This window comes from Liolophura sinensis, chromosome 7 (genome assembly GCF_032854445.1).
Source record: "Liolophura sinensis isolate JHLJ2023 chromosome 7, CUHK_Ljap_v2, whole genome shotgun sequence".
In the NCBI taxonomy this organism is placed as follows: Eukaryota; Metazoa; Mollusca; class Polyplacophora; order Chitonida; family Chitonidae; genus Liolophura; species Liolophura sinensis.
The window spans coordinates 8,006,974-8,029,592 of record NC_088301.1 but is presented as its reverse complement, the minus strand read 5'-3'; the positions used below and the strand labels follow the sequence as shown (position 1 = coordinate 8,029,592).

At 39.5% G+C, this 22,619-nt stretch overlaps 1 protein-coding gene across 1 annotated transcript; it reads right to left on the bottom strand.

Annotated features, from left to right (window-relative positions):
- Positions 1 to 659: 659 nt before the first annotated feature.
- LOC135470605 (NADPH oxidase 5-like) lies at positions 660 to 18,169 on the bottom strand. The gene is made up of 16 exons (XM_064749642.1): positions 18,113 to 18,169; positions 16,874 to 16,968; positions 15,547 to 15,664; positions 15,093 to 15,184; positions 14,571 to 14,685; positions 12,934 to 13,084; positions 10,174 to 10,384; positions 9,144 to 9,361; positions 7,747 to 7,935; positions 7,457 to 7,629; positions 6,739 to 6,924; positions 6,344 to 6,476; positions 4,836 to 5,203; positions 3,214 to 3,426; positions 2,698 to 2,964; positions 660 to 1,721 (listed from the first exon to the last, which is right to left on the bottom strand). The coding sequence occupies exons 1-16, from the start codon at positions 18,140 to 18,142 to the stop codon at positions 1,590 to 1,592; spliced, it is 2,691 nt and encodes an 896-aa protein (XP_064605712.1). The 5' UTR covers positions 18,143 to 18,169; the 3' UTR covers positions 660 to 1,589.
- Between the last annotated feature and the right edge of the window lie 4,450 nt (positions 18,170 to 22,619).

Genomic DNA, 22,619 nt, shown 5'->3' with positions numbered 1-22,619 from the left:
CTCACTGGCCTCGACTTGTTGAGCATAGACGGATATAGAAATCGCACATAGAGGGCTATAAGCCTGGTGGACACTGTTCCTCATTTATCACAGTAGGTCTACAAAAAGGGTCAAAATTCCAATTCCAATACCGTATTAAGTTCAGACATTAGCCGAAATGATGGACGTTTTCCCATATTTGTCAAGCAAGACAAATTCTCAGAATCACAAGTCAACTCAGTTATATTCACATTATTATATCTTTATTATACTAGTTTCCAACATTTATAGAAAAAACACAATATTTTATCATGACCAGAACGAAGATGGATTTCGACCAATGAAACAATTAAGACCCAAGCCAACAGATAATATGGAAATATATGTCAGATTCGATCATGATAACAGCTAATTCGGCGGATGACAGAAAAATGAAATATGAAATATGGTAGGACTTAATGTTCAGTGCGATAGAGGCAGAAACTGCGATGCGATGCGATAACTGCATGCAGTAATTCTTAGAACTGTATATTCAAAATTGAAAACGATATGAGAGATCTTTTCACAGAACTTTTTTACTACATACAAACGACAGAATGGATACTAAAAGCGGTGGACTATATTTCTGATTTGAAAGAAAGATCTTTGAGGGCCCCAATCTATATGTAACCTCTGTTAAGGTACACAATCCGTGAGTAATATAACCCAGTGTACAGTAATATTTAGGTTGCTACAGAGTACGTTTGAGTTTTAAAAATGACTAAATGAATGAACTTATGACTTGTCGCAAGAAGTATATGTTAAATCTTCAGTCGCACTCACATAACTGACATTTTCAGCCATTGTTCTCTGAAACGTTGTTTTACAGACTAAAATTTCAGCTTAGACAAGCATTTGACCCTTGACACAGTCTTACTAAATGCATGATGCAAAGCGCAAGTCTTTAAAGACTATATTTGTTTCCACTATATGTTTCCACTAATTACATATACCCAGTAGTCCGATAATTACAAGTGTGAAAATCTAAACTTTTCATTTTGTAGTAAAAAAGAAAAAACCCCTTACACTACGTCACATACGCCACGTCACAGACACCACGTCACCTCCGCCAAGTCAAAGACAGACTACGTCACAACCATAGTGCCTTATACGAGGTCTCCCTGTACATAAATTCGTGAAGCTGACATAATTTGCAGTAAACTATACGGGCTTATTCATTGGCTTCTCATACATGCTATTGATTGATTTATTATTTATTTTACTTATTTCACTGGTATTTTACGCCGTGCTCGTATTCCATTTATACGACGGTGGGGGGGGGGGGCTACGACCATCCGCAGGTTGCTGTCAGACCCCTTTAGGTATGGCATACATTTACGTTTTCATTTATACTAGGACTTGCCAGCAAAGCGGTAGTGAGTGATCGTCACTCTACCAGGGGATCCTCTATAACATGTATTGTTATATAGATAGATGGCGTTGCTCCTTCATCAGTGACACGATTTGCAGCACTCCAAGAAAATATAAACTATTGATGTGAAATTCGGGATATTTTCCCACATACTCTGGTGAATAAATGATAAGCCTGGAGCAAATGAACTAATTCAATCTCAAAAATTCTCGGATCGGAAGTCGAGGTGATATTCACTGCATACTTTCTTGAGAACTTTTTCAAGCTGAGGTGGCCCACAGTAAAACACACAAACCCTTCCTGTCTTCTCTGCTCTTATTTTCTGGAAAATCTGGAACCAGAGACAAAAATAAACACGTTGTTAATGGACTTAATGGAAAAGTTCTACCTCTTATCACACTAATGCTTGATGAGATATTATATTGAGGCTTTTAAGCGCATGTTCATCTATTACAACATCAGTGAAAAATCGGGAATTCGGATTTGTCATTCGTCAGTGTACTGATGTGAGGCTTAAATGTAAATTGTATTGATATGAGGCTTAAATGTGAATTGTACTGGTATGAGGCTTAAATGTGAATTGTACTGATGTGAGGTTTAAATGTGAATTATACTGAGGGGTAGCATAACTTACTGTTTTTCACCTAAAGTGAAATTCGATTAATTTATTTTGGAAAATGTAAGTGTTGACATCAAAATATATCATATCAACGCCTTTATATGCTTCTGAAAGTGCATTTTTACAAGGTAAGCTTTTGTCACATATCATTTTTAACGTGGTACTTCTAAACAGGTAGTTTGGAAGTATGCTTCTATTGAAGTGGAAATATTTTGTATTTAACCAACATAAATAAACTGTTTTGATCTGTTTTGTTTTGTTATGTTAGGCTTAATGAAGTAACAGGTACATAACAGGAGCTTAGGTGTAATGAAGTAACAGATGCATAACAGTAGCTTAGGTGTAATGAAGTAACAGGTACATAGCAGTAGCTTAAGCGTAATGAAGTAACAGGTACATAACAGTAGCTTATGTGTAATGAAGTAACAGGTACATAACAGAAGCTTAGGTGTAATGAAGTAACAGATATATACCAGTAGCTTAGGTGTAATGATTTTATTTATTTGATTTGGTTGGTATTTTACGCCGTCCTCAAAAATATATTATTTATACAACGGTTCCTAGTATTATGGTGTGAGGAAACCGGGCAAAACCCGTGGGAAACCCACAACCACCCGCATGTTTTTGGAAGGCCTACCCGCGTATAGCTGTAATAAAGTGACGGCTATATAACATAACATCAGCTTACATCTTGCCAGTTCGGTCTTCCAGGCTGTATCCTTGTCCTCAGTCCGCACAGTGGGTCGCGAGCCTCTTTCTGGTAACACAGTTCCAGCGCCATCTGGAGGGCAACTGCCCGGATGTCGCTCTGGCCCAGTGCCGCGGTCACGTGCAAACTGAGGTTGAGAAAGCGTTCTTCCTCTGACAAACGGGCTTCCTCCTCCTCGAGCTCTCCCAGAACATCCAGGAACCATTCCAGCGTGGCAAAGGTCCGAGTCACCCAGATAAAGTCCACCTGAAGGTAGAAATGAGGTGGTCGTACGTCATGCAAAGAACTAGTACATACAATTTAAGTTTTGTAACCATAAATCGCATCTTACGCATGAAAGTTTCTCCTAAAAACTTAATATTGGTGTTATACGGTATAAGATCACAGTACAGCACTGGTCGGTTTTCAGTTGTTAAACACGTAACCAAAACTATAAACATTCTAATAGCGAATTCAGATGTGACGAATTCTTTGCCCTTTGAACTTTGCCCTTACCTTGCGCGGTACCTGCGTCAAGCTGTCAGCCTCGGGGACTTTCCACCAGTAGTTACAATTTGGGCATATGGCCCGTCTGCGCTTGCGTCTGAACATCATGCTCTTCAGAAGGCTAGCGAAGGGCGTTACGCCGATACCTGCCCCTATCAAGACAGCGTGTCCAACGGAATAAACATTTGTAGCCGGAGCTCCATAAGGACCGTCTATCATTACCTGAAAGAATGATAGAACGGCAATTATAGGATTGTACATTAAAACAACCATTCACTCATAATATCGGCTTAGGTGGGCATAACGAATTAGATTAGCGCTCTTAAAAGAGTGGCAAAATAGACACGTTTTCCTAAAAAGTGGCAAAAGTGTATCGGTTCTTCCTAAAGAGTGGCAAAACTGGCCTTGTTTAAATGACGGCTAAAATCTTAAAGAATGGCAAAACTAGACTGACTTTTTCACAAAAACTTGAATGGCTTTTCCAACAAGTGGCAAGGCTAGACTGACTAATCCCGAAAAGTGGCAAAACTAGACTAGTTTCTCCCCAACGTGTCAAAACTAGACTAGTTTCCCCCAAAAGGTAGCCAAACTAGATTTGTTTTTCACAAAAAGTAGCCAAACTAGATTTGTTTTTCACAAAAGGTAGCAGAATAGGACTACCTTTCCCTAAAGAGTGGTAAAACAAGACTGGCTTTCATTAAAGGTCGTCAAATTTAGACTGATATTGTCCAAACGGTGGCAAAACCACACGGGCTTGGTCTTAAGGGTGGTAGAAAACTAGAGTGATCTTGTGCAATGGGTGGAAAAAATTTGACAGGTTTTTTCCAGTGGACGCATATCCTAGACTACCTTTGTCCAAGGAATGAAAACAATACTGTTTTTGTCCAGTGGATAGCACAGCTAGATTTTGCATAAACTAGAGTGACTTTACTGTTTGAATTGGAAAACTAACACTGGCTCTGTCCATAAGGTGGAAAGTGCCTGTAGTAGAGATAAATAAAATAACAGTCAACGATAGCATATAACATTGCATTCTTACCCGCGCCTATCCTATTGCATTCTTACCCGACAAACCTATTGAATTCTTACCCGCGCCTATCCTATTGCATTCTTACCCGCGCCTATCCTATTGCATTCTTACCTGCCTATCCTATTGCACTCTTACCCGCCTATTCTATTGCATTCTTTCATACGTGTATTGACTGCACATGAAAAGCATTTTCATCGTGAGAATAAAGACGATAATGGGAAATACAAAACGATAATAAATTCCCCATTTAATCTATTCCATCATTATTTATTTAGCCCACAGGTAGAAAGTTTGAGTAGGAGTGACTGTGCAACCTTCAATGTATATAACTAGCAGAGGGAATTTCCCTTCAGCTAAGTTGTGTTAGATATCATGACCTGTGACAACCACAGCCATAAATGTGGTAATATTGCACCTGTTGTAGGAAAAATTGCTGAACAGCTGACATATTCCAATACGTCCACGGCATAGTCCAGTAAGACTTTTTTAACCTTTGCCGATGAAGAAGATCGGATTCAAAATTCCCCTATTAAGCCGCTATTGCGGTTACCGAGTCCAGCGGACATCGGAATTAAAACACATGCAGTAACATTGACAATACCTTCACTTTTCTTGGGGCATCCTCAAAACTGGATCGTGGTGAGTCCGGTAAATTCGCCTCTATCGTATTTATGTCGGGAACAACTTTCGGTTTTGCCGTCAGTAAAGTCACTGGATTTTTCTCGCCTACAGGAAGAGCCAGTTTTCTTGATTCTCCGAAGGTCAAACTTCTATGATGAATGTCTAGTATACTAGAAGTGGTGGTCTTTTCGTCGACGAAAGCGTCGTTGTCGTGGCTCGAGTCATGGAGAATCGAAGAGAAAGTAGTATCCTCCGATACCACTGATGACCGATGTGTCCAAAGCTGTCCCATAGCCCTTAACCTCTTCGTCCAGTCGCCAACAGCCAGAATATGAAGGGATATAAAATCTAAAACAGAGACAAAAGTCTTCTGTGCATTTCAAATCCTTAATAGATATGTCTTCATGAATGGTAGCCACAATGTCTTACAACTTTTATTCGAAACAAACCTACCCACAAACCCCAATCGGTTTTGCCATCAGTGAGTAAAAATTATGTGTTATGATAAGACATACTGATATTTTAATATGCTATACATTTAACTTTGCAGAAAAACATGCTGAAATGATTATAAAAGGGGTTAATTGATTATTAATACCATATTCAATAATTTTAATGATGTTGGTCTGTTCCATGGGTGGCCAGACGCATGACCGAGGCAAACCGAGTGACCGAAGCAAGATAACGACGACCTTTCTAATGTGTGACGTACAGAACTGGACACCGTATAGGTCCGATGTAAGTACGAGTTACCAAGGACAGTGAGAGCGGGGAATCTAAAAATAATTACTGCCCAAAGCAGGAAGTGAACCCCCACCACTTTTGAGACTCGCCCACTTTACCCAATGTACTAATCCCCGCTCTACTTTAAAACGCACAGAGGAGAATACAGGGGCACAAGAGAAGTTGATCATTCATCCATTCAGAACCCTAAGTATTCAAGCAATTATTCATGTTACTGCTTGAGACAACGGGAAAAGCGTTGTTCTAGCAGCAATCGATCGGTACATTGACCGATTATGTCGCGAGTTCGAATCCAGCCCTAACTTTGTGATTCTAAGCCAGGTCGTATGATTTATTTATTTATTTGATTCCCGTTTTATACCCTATTAAAACTATTACACTCATACGACGGCAGCCAGCATTATGACGGTAGGAAACCGGGCAGAGTCCAGGGAAAACCCCAAAAGCATTCGCAGGTTGCTGACATGCCATCACACGTATGGCCGGAGAGTTAGCCAGCATGAGCTGGACTTGAACTCACAGCGACCGCATTGGTTGGAGGCTCCTGGATCATTGCGCCGTGCTGGCGTGTTAAAACCCTCGGCCACAGAGCCCCCACTCCCCTCCCAAAACCCTTTTGTCGGCGACCTGGGCAGTGCTAATTTTTACCACACAAACTCAAATTTTACGTCACACATAATTATGATCATCGTGCTATGAGTGAAAATATTTTAACCACATGAATAAATAGTTTCACTTATTTACCTGACTCTTCAGGAGCGCTGCTGATTGTGAAGGGATGGAATTCAAACTTAGCGATAGCTTGTATTTTGATGAAGATATAATCTCCAGCATTAAACTTGAAACGCCTGGGACGTTTAATGATCACTTCTGATATCTGAAAATGTTTGATGACGAATACAAACAGGTATAAATTAGATCAACAAAAATTGTCAACGATTCAACAGTTTGTGTTTAAAAAGAACAGGTTAATGTATCTAGACGTAGAGTGCGTATTGACCTACTTTATGTATATGGTATTTTTGTATACAGAAACGTAAAATGGTAGGCAAAGCTTATCGAAAATTTGTTTCCTGTCTCCAGGTCAGAAATAAGCTTTCAAACCTCACAAGTTTTGTAGACAATATATGTAAACCTACCTTGGAATCGACTGATCGAATGCTCTTGATAATACTGATACTTTCTCCACGACCCTTTAGGAGCGGCCATAACTTTTGGAGAAGGTAGAGTATCGCTGGACCAACGAGCCATTTCCAGAAATTAGGGGCATGGATTACCAAGGCAACCCACCAGGCAATGAACAGCCAGTGGCACCAGTAGAACAGCTACAAAATAAACACGTGGTAAATGAGAAATCGAATTCAGTTTTAAGGACATTAGCTTAATAAGCCGCGGGAAAAAAGATAATTGTCAGGCTGATTCAATATATCCAACACATCCAACAGTTCTACCGTAAATTGTTCCAATCATGAAATTTAACCTACAGAGAAATAAATTATTTATTTAATTATTTGATTGGTGTTTAATTATTCATTTGATTGGTGTTTTACGTCGTACTCAAGAAAATTTCACTTATACGACGGCGGCCAGCGTTATGATGGGTGGAAACTGGGCAGAGCCCGGGGGGAAATCGACCATCCGCAGGTTGCTGACAGATCTTCTCACGTACGGCCGGAGAGGAAGCCAGCATGAGCTGGACTTGAACTCACAGCGACCGCATTGGTGAGAGGCTCCTGGGTCATTATGCTGCGCTAGCGCGCTAACCAACGATTGGTGTTAAAGCCGTACTCAAGGATATTTCACTTCTACGACGACGACAAGCATTTAATCTACAAGTATAACCGTTTTCACACGTACCTCAAAATACCCACGACGTCGACACCATGGTGCAGAAGTGAGAACGATAAGAATTAGAATGAGAACAAGAACCCAGCCTGTGATAGATGCGGAACCTTCCACCCATCCCAGACCTGGCTGACAGGTAAACAGGAACTCCGACCAGGTCACGTTCGTTTGAGTCGACAGGATTTCTGAAAACCACGAAGTTGCTAAGAGTTCTGGTTTCTGAATTTAAAAACAGATATAGTAACCGAAAAAATTGTTTCCATTAACTTTGTAAAAGAGGGTTGGGTATAGTTTTTACTTACGGAAATTAACGACATGCATGGCGGTGTGAACCAAACTGAAAATTAGGATGATAATCCCGATGACCTTGTGAGCCATGATACTGTGATCCAGAGGCAGGTACTTTCTCACCCTCGTAGTGCGCAGGTACGTAAGGATCCTCCTGTACATCAGTACCACGATGAAAGCCGAATTGAAATTCAGGCACTGTCCTGGAGAATGTGAAAATGTTGTGATGACTTCTCTGCGTTTACTTAGTAATTGAGCTAAGCTAATTTCCTGTTGATCTTCTTTGCAAGTTATTGTAATTAAGGTACAAGAGACATTAATAATTATATTTATAAAGTGGATAATGACACCCAAAGTGATACAGACGAAACACAACCATGCACGTAAAAAACCATGCACTACATCAAACCACGTAGACGAGACGCATTCTTGCGAGACCTGTTTAAAATGAAAGAGCGCGACAGTGTGACTGAACTGGTTACAATGACTGTATTCCATTCGTGAAGGGAAAAAGAAAACGCTCACCAAAACTTCAAGCGTTCAAGATCTAAGGTCGAATCCAAAAAGCCACTTGAGTTAAAATTTAAACTCCAATATGTCGAGCAGTTTAAAGCCCACAAGATCAAATTTAACATAACAATTGTTTGGTGGTTCCAATGTTAACTCCTTGGTTCAGTAGTTAGAGTTTGGATAAAATTTAAAATGTGGTCAGAACTGTCTTTCTGGATTTAGGGACAATATATAATAAATGAATAATACCCTAAATTTATGCACCTACGCCTGAAGTTCAAATAATGTCCAATATTAGCCTTGTTGAAGGAAGGAAGGGAGTGGGGTGGGAAGTATGGATGACCAAAAAACTGTTTGATGTTTTCTAGCAACGAAAGCCTCAGAATATAGGAATTGCCTTTTGCCATCCCTCGTTCACACGAAGGCGGCTGGAGTTCCATCTTAGTTCATTTTTTTTTCAAGCCTGTTTATATATTGTTTATTGGTCCATAAAGCATGTAGAACCCGTCTCCTGGCGTCTCAAATCTCAGAGCTTTCGTGTGCTGTTCGGGTAAATATTTTGCGTATTTTGACTGTATTTGTCCTGTAAGGAAAGTAAGTCGTTTCTCTTTTTAATATAAATAAATACGTACAAAGTACCATAAAGACTAAAACCAGAGTGACGACAGTGTGATAGCTGGCAAATGTTCACATGTAACCGATAAAATACGGCCTCTTGTCAGTTTAAAACACGCTCAAACGCGCCTACAGCCACAAACGAGCCGAAAGCTTCCGGTCCCTGAACCCTCGTCTCATTGGTTGGGGGTAGTGCCCTACATCCTCACACCACCACTTTTCATTTACTTCCTACGTCCCTGCTAAATACTAGTATCAGTCAAGAGGTCCATTGACGAAAACTTACCCGGTCCTCTAGCCAAAACAACAAAGATGTTGTTAGCTGTCCAGTACTTTGCTGCGGCTGTCATAAAGAGGGCTACGTTCACGGAAATGTAGATAAACCAGAAACCAATAAAAGGTTTGTTATTTTTCAGCGTCGACATCGTCCTTCTGTAATTTCGCCGCAGTTTTGCAAACGTCATTGGTTTCTTCTTTTTATCCGGTCGTAAGCATTTTGAAAAGCTAAAACCAAAGATAATCAGCAACTGCTTACATGAAATTGTATGGATAAGCAGAATTTTTTTCTATATGTATATATCCCTATATGTATTTATATGATAGGAATAAATAGAATTTTGTCATTATAAACTTCACTGAGGCCACACAACTTCTGTGTTTTCTTTATAAACACTACCAGACAGCTCTTCCCTTTCCAAACAAACCAGATAAATTAAAAGCTACAATAAAAAACTGGTCCATGACCATGTTACAACACCAACCTGATATCAAAAACTGGTCCATGACCATGTTACAACACCAACCTGATATCAAAAACTGGTCCATGACCATGTTACAACACCAATCTGATATCAAAAGCTGGTTCATGACTATGTTACAACACCAACTTGATATCAAAAACTGGCCCAAGACCATGAGACAGCACCAACCTGGTGCAAAAACACTGGTCCATGACCATGCTACAACACCAACCTGGTGTAAAAACACTGGTCCATGACCATGTTACAACACCAACCTGGTGTAAAAACACTGGTCCATGACCATGTTACAACACCAACCTGGTGTAAAAACACTGGTCCATGACCATGTTACAACACCAACCTGGTGTAAAAACACTGGTCCATGACCATGTTACAACACCAACCTGGTGTAAAAACACTGGTCCATGACCATGTTACAACACCAACCTGGTGTAAAAACACTGGTCCATGACCATGTTACAACACCAACCTGGTGTAAAAACACTGGTCCATGACCATGTTACAACACCAACCTGGTGTAAAAACACTGGTCCACGACCATGCTACAGCACCAACCTGATGGTAAGATTCTCGGCAATCTGAGGATACTGATTCAGGAAGAGTTCAAACTCGGCTAACGACACATCTCCACTTTTGTCATTGTCCATTTGCTCAAACAAAGTGCTTGTGAGTTTCTCCAGAATTTCTCCCTTTTCGTCCAACGAGCTGTCCGCCAAACACCACTGTAACACCGTCCCAACCTCCTCTTTGTTCAGGTTTCCGTTTCCTTGAAACGTTTAAGGCGATAGAATTATTTCCAAAATACGCGCTCAGTATGATGATGATGACAACGTTAAAGGTACCCAGGGCTCAGCTGTTCGAAAGTGTGTCAACTAATACTGTTTTGTATTAAGTCACGCCTCATATATAAGATTTTAGCCAAATTCAGCAGCCAATGCAGTTGGCACTAGTAGATTTAGTTCAGATTTAGTTCAGATTTAGTTCAGATTTAACATACTGTTAGGCACTTATTTTTTGGTTAAGTACAAAATTGAAGACATGGTTTTAAAGTTAAATCTGCTATTAAGTCTTAAAACAGTTTTGAATAACCCGGCCTAGGAGTTAAAACTGTTTCACAATATAACATTATTAAGCTGTAAACTGCGCAACAAACTGCGCATCATACTGCGCAACAAACTGCGCAACAAACTGCGCATCATACTGCGGTTTTAAATTTTTATTTGAGTCAAAACTTGCTTAACTTGTGGAATCAGTCCCTGATGATAACGTTTTTATCTTTATAGCGTTATTTCGAGTTACAAGAGAATAAACACTTAGTCAAAAAATGAAATCGTCTTTTGTCAAATATACATGAAAATCGTTTTGCTAAGTAACTTATGTGACTATGTTCTCAATCACTGATATGTTTAACAGCTGAGTTAAAAAGACATGTCACAAATACACGCATGTTCTATATACTCTAGGCAGCCATCATATAAGTAAAAACAATCCGGAGGATGGAAATATGCAACAATCAACAGAAAAATAAATACACCTCGAATCTGTCAATACTATTATCATAAAAACATCAAGAGGCTACATATAAGAATACAACTTTAAGTACATATTTATCGGCCTGTTAATGGTCGAAGGTTTCCCTACGCTCTGCCCGGTTTTCTCGGATAATGTTGGCCGCCGTCGTAAAGCTGACTAGGCTGGATAAAAGCCCTGACTGAGAGGATTAAAACGCTGACAGAGGATCAAAGCGCTGACTGAGAGAGTAAAAGCGAGAAGTGAGAGTGCTAAAGCTCTAAATGAGAGTGTTAAAGCGCTGACTGGGACAGTAAAAGCGAGGAGTGAGAGTGTTAAAGCTCTAAATGAGAGTGTTAAAGCGCTGACTGGGAGGATTGAAGCGTTGACTTGAGTGGGGAAAAGCGTTGACTGAGAGGATAAAAGCGCTCACCGAGAGTGTCAAAGGACAAGACAGCACCTGGATGAAACTTATTTCAATCGAAAGCAGGATACGCAAAATTTCTAAAAAGTATCACACTTTATTATTTTACTGAGATTTCACTGAAAAACATGTAAAACAAAATGACAATACTCTACAAATGGCTGGTGTGAGCCGAGGCAGCCATCTTGAGAATTTTATCCAGTCAAACGCGTTGCAGTCAACCTGCGCGGCTTAAGCATTTACCCATTCACCCCATGGAGTGGCATATAAAAACACAAAATTATTGTTTATGAGACAACATTTAGAGATCGTTTGTAACGATCCAGTTACAAGCAGCCTAAGGACCATTTCACAAAGCATCTCACCGCACAACCCTTAAAATGAACTAAAAATCAGGATACAATTTTTCTCTGAATTTATTACAACTGAAGAATTTAAGTTTTGCACCTTCGTCTTTCTCTCATCCAAGGGATGTTTTTTCTGTTTTCTTTTATAAAATACAGTAGGCTGAAACGTTGTGTTCAATCCGAGGTGCTTTCTCTGACGTCCGCGATAACGTAGGTCAGCACTGCTTTCATCTTAGAAGCCACTGATACAAAATAAAGTTCAAACGCATAAAACTCAGCGACAGGTGAATGTCTACATCAGCCTCAGTCGTGCTTAGATTTATTTCCATTTGTTTTAGAATTGAGCCTGAATTTAATTGTACTACAATCATAATTTTGTAAACATTTGACATAAACATTAGTCAGGTGCTGTCTTTCTCTTGAAAGCACTAACTGAGGGAGTTAAAGCGCTGACTGAGAGTACTAAAGTTCTGACTGAGAGGGTAAAGGGCTGACTGAGAGTGTTAATGCGCTGACTGAGGGAGTCAAAGCGCTGATTGAGAGTGCTAAAGCGCTGACTGAGAGTACTAAAGTTCTGACTGAGAGGGTAAAGGGCTGACCGAGAGTGCTAAAGCGCTGACTGAGAGTACTAAAGCGCTGCTTCTCCGGGATCCTCCGACGCAGGTCGGTGAAGCCACGTGTGCAATTCCTGCCACATGCTTTGACTGCGGATTTAAGGATGTTTGTTTGGTTCCTTGAGAACGACCGTGGTATATTTCAAGCTCACAGATTTCCTTCCACCACAAACCTGTGTATTGTCACACGTGTGGAAAATGCTTGAGTACGGCGTTAAACACACATGGGATGAGTAAATAAAACTTTAATCACGTGAAAACATTGAACACACGTGAACTAAAGCGCAGGTTTTGTTGCAGACAATAGCCCTTTACCCGACCGACCCACAGACAGAGTGACAGACAGACCGAGACAGAACGACATAGAGATCTATTTGTGGCAGCTAATAAACAAATAACACAAATGAAGACACCCACTTACCGTCTATATCATACACAGAGAACAGCATCATCAGCCTCTCTTTGGGAGTACCTTGTGTAAGCACGTGTATGACCCGCATCAGTTCTGTGACGTCAACCGTTCCTGATCCATCCGTGTCGATGATTTCAAACAAACGTTCAGCAAAGAGCGACTGAAAAAAGGAAACATTGTACACCGACATGAATTAAACTGAAACCTGCAAAATGTCTCGTGCAGGACTATTCAGGTTCGCTGCAACTGTCATGAGCTAAGAGGTCATGTGTTCGATTCCAGCTGTCGCTGCTTCTGTTGAGTTTTGAAGTTAGAAATCTTGTCAGGTATCTGGCAAAAGTGCGTGGTTTACTTAAAGCGCTCCGTGAAAAATTATTGAGGACCAGTTAAACAGCATTCAATCAATCAATAAATCAAGATGTCTTCAACAAATGACCGCAAGGGCTGGAAACCTCATTACTGCACTTTTTTACCTGATTCTCCTTAAGCCATGGTGGTAGATGGCATATAATTTGCAAGTATTTAAGCATTTACATGAACAGTTAGAATAAAACCCTGACTGCGGTTAGCAAACAAGAGGCTGTATTTCATTGGTTACGTGTGACCATATACCGATCATCACACTATCACACCGCCGGTTTTTACGCCGGACTTAAAAATATTTCACGTATACAACTGCGGCCAGCATTATGGTGGTAAGAAACTGATTTCACGACCATTCGCAGGTTGCTGGACATGTACTCACACCATTCAAGACATTAGTGGAGGGATTTAATGGGCTGGAGACATTAGTGGGTGGCCCTAGTGGGATCGAGACATTACTGGAGGGACAGTGCGCTCGAGACATTAATGGAGGGGTTTAGTGGGCTCTAGATATGAATGGAGGGGTTTAGTGGGCTCTAGATATGAATGGAGGGGTTTAGTGGGTTCAAGACCTTAATGGAGAGCCTCGAGACATCAGTGGGTGGGACCTAGTGGGTTTGAGAGATTGCTGAATGGGGCCTAGTGGACTTGATACATTAGTTGATGGGAATGAGGACTCTGGGTTCTTTGTGGATTAAGAAGGTTGTAGAGTAGCTCCGGAAATTGACAAATTTTTCATTTGGTAATCAATATTTCAACAATAAATGCATGTAATTTCCAAGATACACAAAGAAGCAAAATATTATAATTGGGTCCTATTCATTTCAAGGAACGTAAGAATCAATTATAATTTACCTGAGGTACGTGGGAAGGTCTGGCAGCAACCTGCGGATGGTCGTGGGTTTTCCCCAGGCTCTGCCCGGTTTCCACTCACCATAATGCTGGCCGCCGTCGTATAAGTGAAATACTCTTGAGTACGGCGTAAAACACCAATCAAATAAATAAATAAGAAATGTACCTGAACAACCACAGCTTTGATCCCATCATTCTAGTTAGGGCACTCAGCTCAATAGCCAAGGCTTCCTTGAACAACTATAGTTCGTGCCAGCGTTTGGCGTCCTACATATCTTTATGTTTGTTTCATAAAAACACTCCTTTAAAACGTCAAGACGGTTTGGAAGGTCAAACTAAGTTACACACCTTTGAGGTAGACTGTGCTTCTCTGTCATAAGGGACCGTCCTAGTAATAAATACATATATTACAAAATGCAAAAAACTCTCACCTTCTTGACATTCAAATATTGAAAAAATTGTTCTTTTGTGATGGTCCCCTCTGGTGACGCATTTTCCACAAACCATGTCTCGGCCCAGGCGAACCATTTCAAGTCAGTGTTGCACCTAAAATTTGATGATAAAAGCAAGAAATAGAAAAATGTCCTGGCTTGCAAGACTCAAGTTACAGTGAAGCGTAGATTCACCATGGCTGCACAAGAAAAAGTGAAAAAAAAAGTAAGCAACAAAGACATATTAAGTTAAACTGCAGCAGAACAATGCCTTGTAGTTTCGTTGATATAGCTGGAGAAGCACGTCAGTTTATATCTTTACCCATAATTATATTCTGATGTTCTTAGCACTGGGCCGGTTTCGTCTTTAACACAGAAGTGTTGTCAGATGCTCTACAAAGGGCGGTACCTTACTGTGAGTAACTGAGATTCCTTTACCGTTAATCCTAACCGGCATTGTATAAGTTAAACATTTCTGAGTACGTTGATCAACACGAAACAAATAATTAAATATGTAAATACCTTGCAAGTTTGTGTAGTCCCATCATAAATTCTGTAACATCCACTTTTCCGCTGCCGTCTAGGTCAAAGAGCTGGAATAGCCTGGGTGTGAGCTGCCAAAAGAAGCACCAGATGCCATTGTCAGAAATTTGACGCCATTTAATTTAGTGTAACAAAATTGTTCACGAAAGACTTATTTTCGTTTTAAGGACAAATGTTATCTCACAGATGGGTGAATCTGATAACGATTAATAATGATAACTGCAGTCAGTGAGTTATTCTCATCAGCCTTGATTCATTTATTCATTATACCTGTTTACGAACATGAGATGATTTAAAGAGAAATTTGCCGACAGCCAATAAGAAAGCAATGGCTGTGACGTGTACTTGACCTTCTACATCAGTCGGGTCCAGCGTCTGGACCAAGCATTACTGAACCGACGCAGCCTGAACAAATACATCCGGGCACCTATACCTTGAACTCTCTGCACATGTCGGTAAACTGCTCCACGTCCAGGTCCCCGTCTGCCCCGGCATTTTCAAGGAAGAACTGGGTGAGCTCAGTGATCTGTTTATTGGGGACCTCCCGACCCCTTCAAATATAGAATGAAATGTATCTGACGACATTTGCAACCAATATACACACGAAGCTAAATAGAATGGAATACAAATAAGAATTTAAAAGAAAAATTCGACAAAATTCAAGCCGTTTTCTTAACACGATATGGAAAGGGCAGTTAAATCTATGCGTCGGAAAAGATATTTGTATGACAGCCGTCAACCAGTAAGGACGTTCCAGGTCAATATTTGCAAGGACAATTCCCAAAACGACGTTTACGACAAACCACCAAAGAACTAAGTATATAAAGTACAAAAATAGGACGGAATCAAACAAAGAGAAGCAGTCATCAGTGTTCAATGAACAGACGCAAGATATGTTCTTGGCGACTGAGTGAAATCAGAATCCAAATCGTGTACCATGCTAGAATACCAGGTGTTGAGAACAAACTATCTCAGATGCGCTTTGAATGCAACTGTTCATATATCCAAGGTGGCGATACAGACCATACCACGGGTTAAATAATATAATTAAAGACGGAATATATTTCTTTTAGCCACGACATGGACCTCTGTAAGTCGCTCTGTCTGTTGGTCGGTGGGTCAGTCGGTCATGACGACACGGACTTCTGTAAGTCGCTCTGTCTGTTGATCGGTGGGTCAGTCGGTCATGACGACACGGACTTCTGTAAGTCGCTCTGTCTGCTGGTCGGTGGGTCAGTCGGTCATGACGACACGGACCTCTGTAATTCGCTCTGTCTGTTGGTCGGTGGGTCAGTCGGTCATGACGACATGGGCCTCTGTAATTCGCTCTATCTGTTGGTCGGTGGGTCAGTCGGTCATGACGACATGGGCCTCTGTAATTCGCTCTATCTGTTGGTCGGTGGGTCAGTCAGTCGGTCAGTCAGTCATGTTTTTGACCTAGTTTTTCGCTTTTCACATCGGCCTTCAAGTCATGCTCTGGTCGTACGTGGGAAGGTCTGGCACCTCCCGCGTATGGTCGTGGGTTTCTTCCGGCTTCTGCCCGGTTTCCTCCCACCATAATGGTGGTTTAAGTGAAATATTTTTGATTACGGCTTAAAACACCAATGAAATAAATAAATAAGTAAATAACGGATACACCACTGTATCTTTATCTACAAGAGTATGTATAAGTACATGTCCGTACAAACTTAAATGTCGTAACTTGTTTTGGTATAGAATGCTCTGCACCCCTCAAACTGTCGTGAAATCGGACAACTTACCGTCCGAGTTTTTGAAGACCTCCAGCAAACTCTTGCAAGCAAAGACATCCACTCTCGTCGCAGTCAAGCAGTGTGAACAAATTCGCAAAGAAAGCCTGTGAAGACAATAAAATATCGATGTACCGAAATTACTTGATTTATTTCACTGGTGTTTTACGCCATGCTCAAGAATATTTCACTTATACGACGGCGGCCAGCATTATGGTGGGAGGAAAACCGGGCAGAGTCCAGGGAAAACCCCAAAAACAGAGTCCGGGTGGAAATCATCCGTAGGTTGCTGGTAGACCTTCCAACGTTCGGCGAGAGATGAAACCAGCATGAGCTGGGCTTTAGCTCACAGTGACCGTATTGGTGAGAGGCTCCTGGGTGGTTGTGCGGCGCTACCACGAAATATAATTACGTGGATGCCATATCAAGCCATGCATCAGTTGTTAACATATTTGTAATTGCGACAGAAATACTGCACCATTTACCATTTATGTTCTCATTTGATTTTGGTTTCACACCAAACCAATTTTTAACATAGACAGGAGTCAGGGTTATGTACCCGATTTACTTCCGTAAGACCTCGAAGGAAACCACCGCCAAAAAAATGGAAAAATAATCAGTAGAAAGAAAATACATTCTATTATTTAGATTTTGAAATAAAAATGTTTCCATTGTGATTTGGGCTTTATAAACCATGTTCATAATGCATGCTGTCAATGACGTCAGGCCGACGTCCTCTGGTACTGGTACTTTATGTCAGTTTCGCCTTTCGGTCAGTAAAGTTCACAAGAATTTTATTCAGACTTGGTCATAAAAGTATCGAAAAAGCTGTGTGACGTCATTAATAAGATATATATTATCAGCAATATGGTCCATAAAGTCCACCTAACAATGGGCATAATTATCAGCAATGTGGTCTATAAAGTCCACCTAACAATGGGCATAATTATCAGCAATATGGTCTATAAGGTCCACCTAACAATGGGCATAATTATCAGCAATATGGTCCATAAAGTCCACCTAACAATGGGCATAATTAGCAATGTGGTCCATAAAGTCCACCTAACAATGGGCATAATTATCAGCAATATGTCCATAAAGTCCACCTAACAATGGGCATAATTTCTGCTTTTATTTCAGTGCGAAAAAAAAAACTAAAAATAAAAAAATATTTTCAGAAACATTTTTGTCTTTGTTGGTGCTTAATCTATTTTTATCTATTCTCATTTTTGTTTTAAAATAACAACATACATCATCTTCCACAGCGATTCGGCTTAGCATCTTCGTTGTGACCTGACCGCCAGCGAACGTCTTGGCGAACTCCGTGCGAAACCATTCTAGTGCGTGATGCGAAGCTTCGGAAATGTCCGTCAGACTGGTGGTGTCTGCCATTCTGGAAGCAAGGCCTGAATTAAAAAAAAAATACGAATTTATTCATTCATTCGAGTTTTTTTTTAGGAATTAATAGTCCACTTTTACGACGGCTCTCAGTTTCACTTCCGGGTAGAAGAAACCGGAAGAAAACGATCGCCCGTTTTAATACACTATAAAGTTTAGGATTCCTCGCTTTATGATGGAAGTATTTAGTTCCATGTGAGAAGTATCAGTTTCTGCAGCAGTGAGGATTTCGTATGGCGGAGACCAGAAGGAAATGATCGCACTTGACAATTCTTATCATATATTTTTTTAATTAACTGTAACATTTAACTTAATTCTTCTGTGAAGGAAGTATCTGGTGCTATGTTATGAGTTTCAGTCTCTACAGGACGTCTACTCATAATTATACGTATACGTAATCGGCCTACAGGATATTGTTATGTATAATAATATTCTGTATAAAAAAAGAGACAAATGAGGTGTGTCCATGGGTGATATTGAGATGATTCAATTAAGATATGAATGGCGTTGAAATCGTTTTCAATTCATTTGCTTTTTGTGTTTTGGTTTTTTTTTTATTATTATTATTATTATTATTATTATTATTATTATTATTATTATTATTATTATTATTTATTTATTTATTTATTTATTTATTTATTTATTTATTTATTTATTTATTTATTTATTTATTTATTTATTTATTATTATTATTATTATTATTTTATTAATATGAACTGAACGGTTTACGTGTATTATTGCCTACATACTCAGTAATCTACATGTATGTATCTGTAAGGCTTTAATACATTACCATCTCCTGCACTCATGAAAAGTTATCTCTTATTTAAAAACAAAACGAGTAGAAGAAGCTGAATAAAGAAGTGTCACAGAGTTCAGTCTTATAGTCCAGTTCTATTCAGTAGCTTTTGGAATGATATTTTTTTGTGTTCTGTCAATCAAATGCATATAATTATACAGATAATACCTTGTCATATATTCAGGATAAGAACATTGTCAGGGATAATAAATGACGCCATGCTCATTTCAAAAAAGCAGCTATAACCACCCAGAACAAGAAGTACACCATCCCATTAACAACAGCACCGCCATTTCAAACAAATGCTTGGTTTCAAAGAGTGAAGTATCAGTTAATCCAGAAAAGTTTTAAAACCGATGATAATAGGCAAGAACTTACTAAACAATTTTACGCACATTCAAGCCTCCGACAGTTAGCGATAAACTTCTAGGCATTACCATTGAAAACCACCTAAATTTTGAGCAGCACATCCGATTAACCTGTTATAAATGACGCGGTCCAACCCAGTGTATTCAAGCGTATCCCTGCTATTTTCATCTCCTTCATTATGTCAAATTTCTTCTTTCATCCTATACCGCATGTATCCTTTTTGTAAAGGGACGTCCATGAACAAAATGAAAAGTCTGCAAGCTAGAGCTCTTGATTTTACATACAGTTATTTCTCAAGTAAGTTTGAAGATTTTTTGCTTGGAGTATTCACTGTACTACCTTTACACGTACAAACAAGAAATGCATTAAAAATGCATAAGGCAGTTCACGGTACTAACAGCCTCATCTTATATACCCCGTGATTTAGTAATTAGCTTTAATGGCTATGACACACCAGGTGCGCCTTCGAACCCGACCTAGCAGTGGTAATTTCTATAGATTTCGAAGCTTTCACTTCTTGTAGGGCCTTGGAAAGGAAAAAATGTCGACGACGCACAGGTAAAACTTCGTTGTAGACCATTTGTCTTCCATCCAAATGGTGTGCATTGAGCATTTAATTATATTTGTAGGCCTAATTCCATGGACCCAATGTCCGTGACATTACACACTGAACCATGCCCTCTATCGCGAAAATACAATATCACTTCACCACAAACTCACGGCCTACTTTAAATATATTTTAAGGTGTTTTTAAAGTATGGCTTTTTAAAGTGTGAGCGATTTTTGCGGACATAATTACTCATTTAGACAAATCGTCCCACATCCTATAACATATTTTGCGTGTTTAGTCATAGTTAAACATAGTTTTAACATAGCGCAAACACATCAGCTTTAGAACGGTTACTTTCATTCACTCGAATAACCTACCATATCGTGTTTCAGTACCATCATGTATCTGGTATTTGCGGACAACACGAAATGATATTGTGCTTATAAAAAAAGACAACACATGGAATGGATGACAATTGATAAAAAAAAGAGGTAAGTAACCCATATCTTCCATCCATCAACTTTTTCAACATCAACTTAAGACTGGTAAAAGCCATAATGAGGGTGTTGTATGGAAGTAGGAATATCGAATATCCACCATAAATTTAAACCCCTTTAAACGATTTTGCCTAAAGGAAAAGACGCTACTCTAAAAGTTACCTTTTTAAATGGACTTAAATGCACTCCAGTGTTTGAATTCTGAGGCAGGCTTTATGGACCATATTGCCCATACAGTGCCAGAAGCTACGATGTCATATCACCCTTTTTCCTTTATATTCACCTACAGGCAAAAGTTTTCTGAACATAATTTAAGTAATCTATTACTCGAGGAGTTCTTGTGACGTAAGAGTAACTCATAAAGTCTACCATAATATTCAAACATCTGAAAACATTTAAAATCTCACTTTGAAAAAATAAAAAAGTATAAACACAGAAATGAAAGTATTTTTATCACACGTTCGGTAATGAAGTCATGATTATTTTTTCAATAATTATTTTTACTTTTCTATTAATTTAATTATCTGAATGAGTGTTTTATGCTGTACTCAAGAATATTTCAAGGAGGGGACCGTTATTAGAAGAAAAAAGCCGATTTCTATTCGAGAGCCACGTGGCGAGAAACACAAAAAAGTCACATAAAGTCACAATTGTTTTTTAGTTACTTTCTTTTTATTTTTTATTATTTCATTAGTGTTTTAAGGGGTACTCAAGAATATTTCAAGGCGTCCGTTCAGAACTGTGATAGGAGGAAAACGGACAGAGCCGAGGAGATCAGTATTTGAAAAAAGTCCATTTCTATCTGAGAGCCACGTGGCGATTGCAATCTTAATGTCTAAATCAATTGCTAATCTCCATCTCAAAAAGCAAACAAGTGTGCATAAAATAATCATGCTTTTTACTTGAAAAGGGGATCTAAAAAACAAAAAGGTAATGTAAAATGCGTGCCTCAGCGCACGTCTTTTTAAGTATACATATATAGCGCTACATGCATCCTTTATCAATATATAACTTCCATACGCATTAAATTTTGATCAGTCTTCTTTCCGATTTCAATTCATTATATGTTTGTACAAACATACAGAAAGCACAGGCGAAGATTTAATGAACATAAAGTCTTAAAGATGCCAAACTTACGGTAGGCGTTTCCAGGTTTTCGCTGTCAAGGTACAAGGGAAAGCCACGAGGCAAGCGGACGCTCATGCACGACACCGTGGGTGAAAGCTGATTGTGTCAACTGTGGTAACCACTAGGTACTCATTTTATACTTTTATAAAGGAGCTAGAAAAAAATAGCTGGAGGAATTACCTGTGTTGCCCAGTGAACAACCCCGACGAGTCCTTGTTCGCGCAAGTGAGGATAGTGGGTGGTATGTTACTTGGCTTGTTCTTTAATCTGACCCTTGACGCCACTTTAAGAATTGTTCTGGGGATTATGAGGCCATAGGAATTTCTAAACAAGTGCCTCATAATTAGCTAGTCTAGACAATAATATCCGTATTTGATAACCTGATGTTGTCCCCAAACCCCTCGCCCAGATAATGTCGGTTCTAATTTCAGAATGTTTTTAGGACAAATGTTTCTTTTATGTGTCACACAGTCTCCATCCATGTCATCAATTACACCATTGCTGTTGTTGTAGTCCATTCTGGCCTTTTATCATTGTTAGGCCAACTCAACCTCCATTCCTCATTAATCTATGAAATGGCGTTTCTTTCTTAATATAAGCACATTTTGGCTAGAAGTATACACCTCAGTACACGAATATCTTATTTTTTTTATATTTGATAGAAACTTGATTCAAAGCAAACCCTATTTAATTTAACCTAAACATTTTCCAAAACGGAAAACAGAAAGAGCAAATTAAGGAAGTCAAACCATGCAGTCGTGAACGTCATGACACAGACTTCCTATACCGGTTAACATAACCAGTCTTAAATCACAAATCACCGAGAGCAATCAGTAAACCATTTCACACAGAATCGCCATGGGCTATTTGAAGGGCAACCAAACACAGCAAATGTTCATAAGCCCAATTCGTCCATCATAATTAGCCATATGGTACGTTAGTGTGTACTTGTTAATTCTCAGTTATCCGGTTTGGCTTTGGTTTGTGTTTGGTGAATAGCGCCTGTATTGCACGTTA

Coding starts and splice junctions, on each gene's coding strand:
- LOC135470605 (XM_064749642.1), bottom strand. CDS start 18,142: ATGCTAAGCCGAATCGCTGTGGAAGATGAT. Junction 15,665..16,873: donor GGTCTTCAAAAACTCGGACG/GTAAGTTGTCCG, acceptor CTATATTTGAAG/GGGTCGGGAGGTCCCCAATA. Junction 7,936..9,143: donor TGTTTTGGCTAGAGGACCGG/GTAAGTTTTCGT, acceptor CACATTCTCCAG/GACAGTGCCTGAATTTCAAT.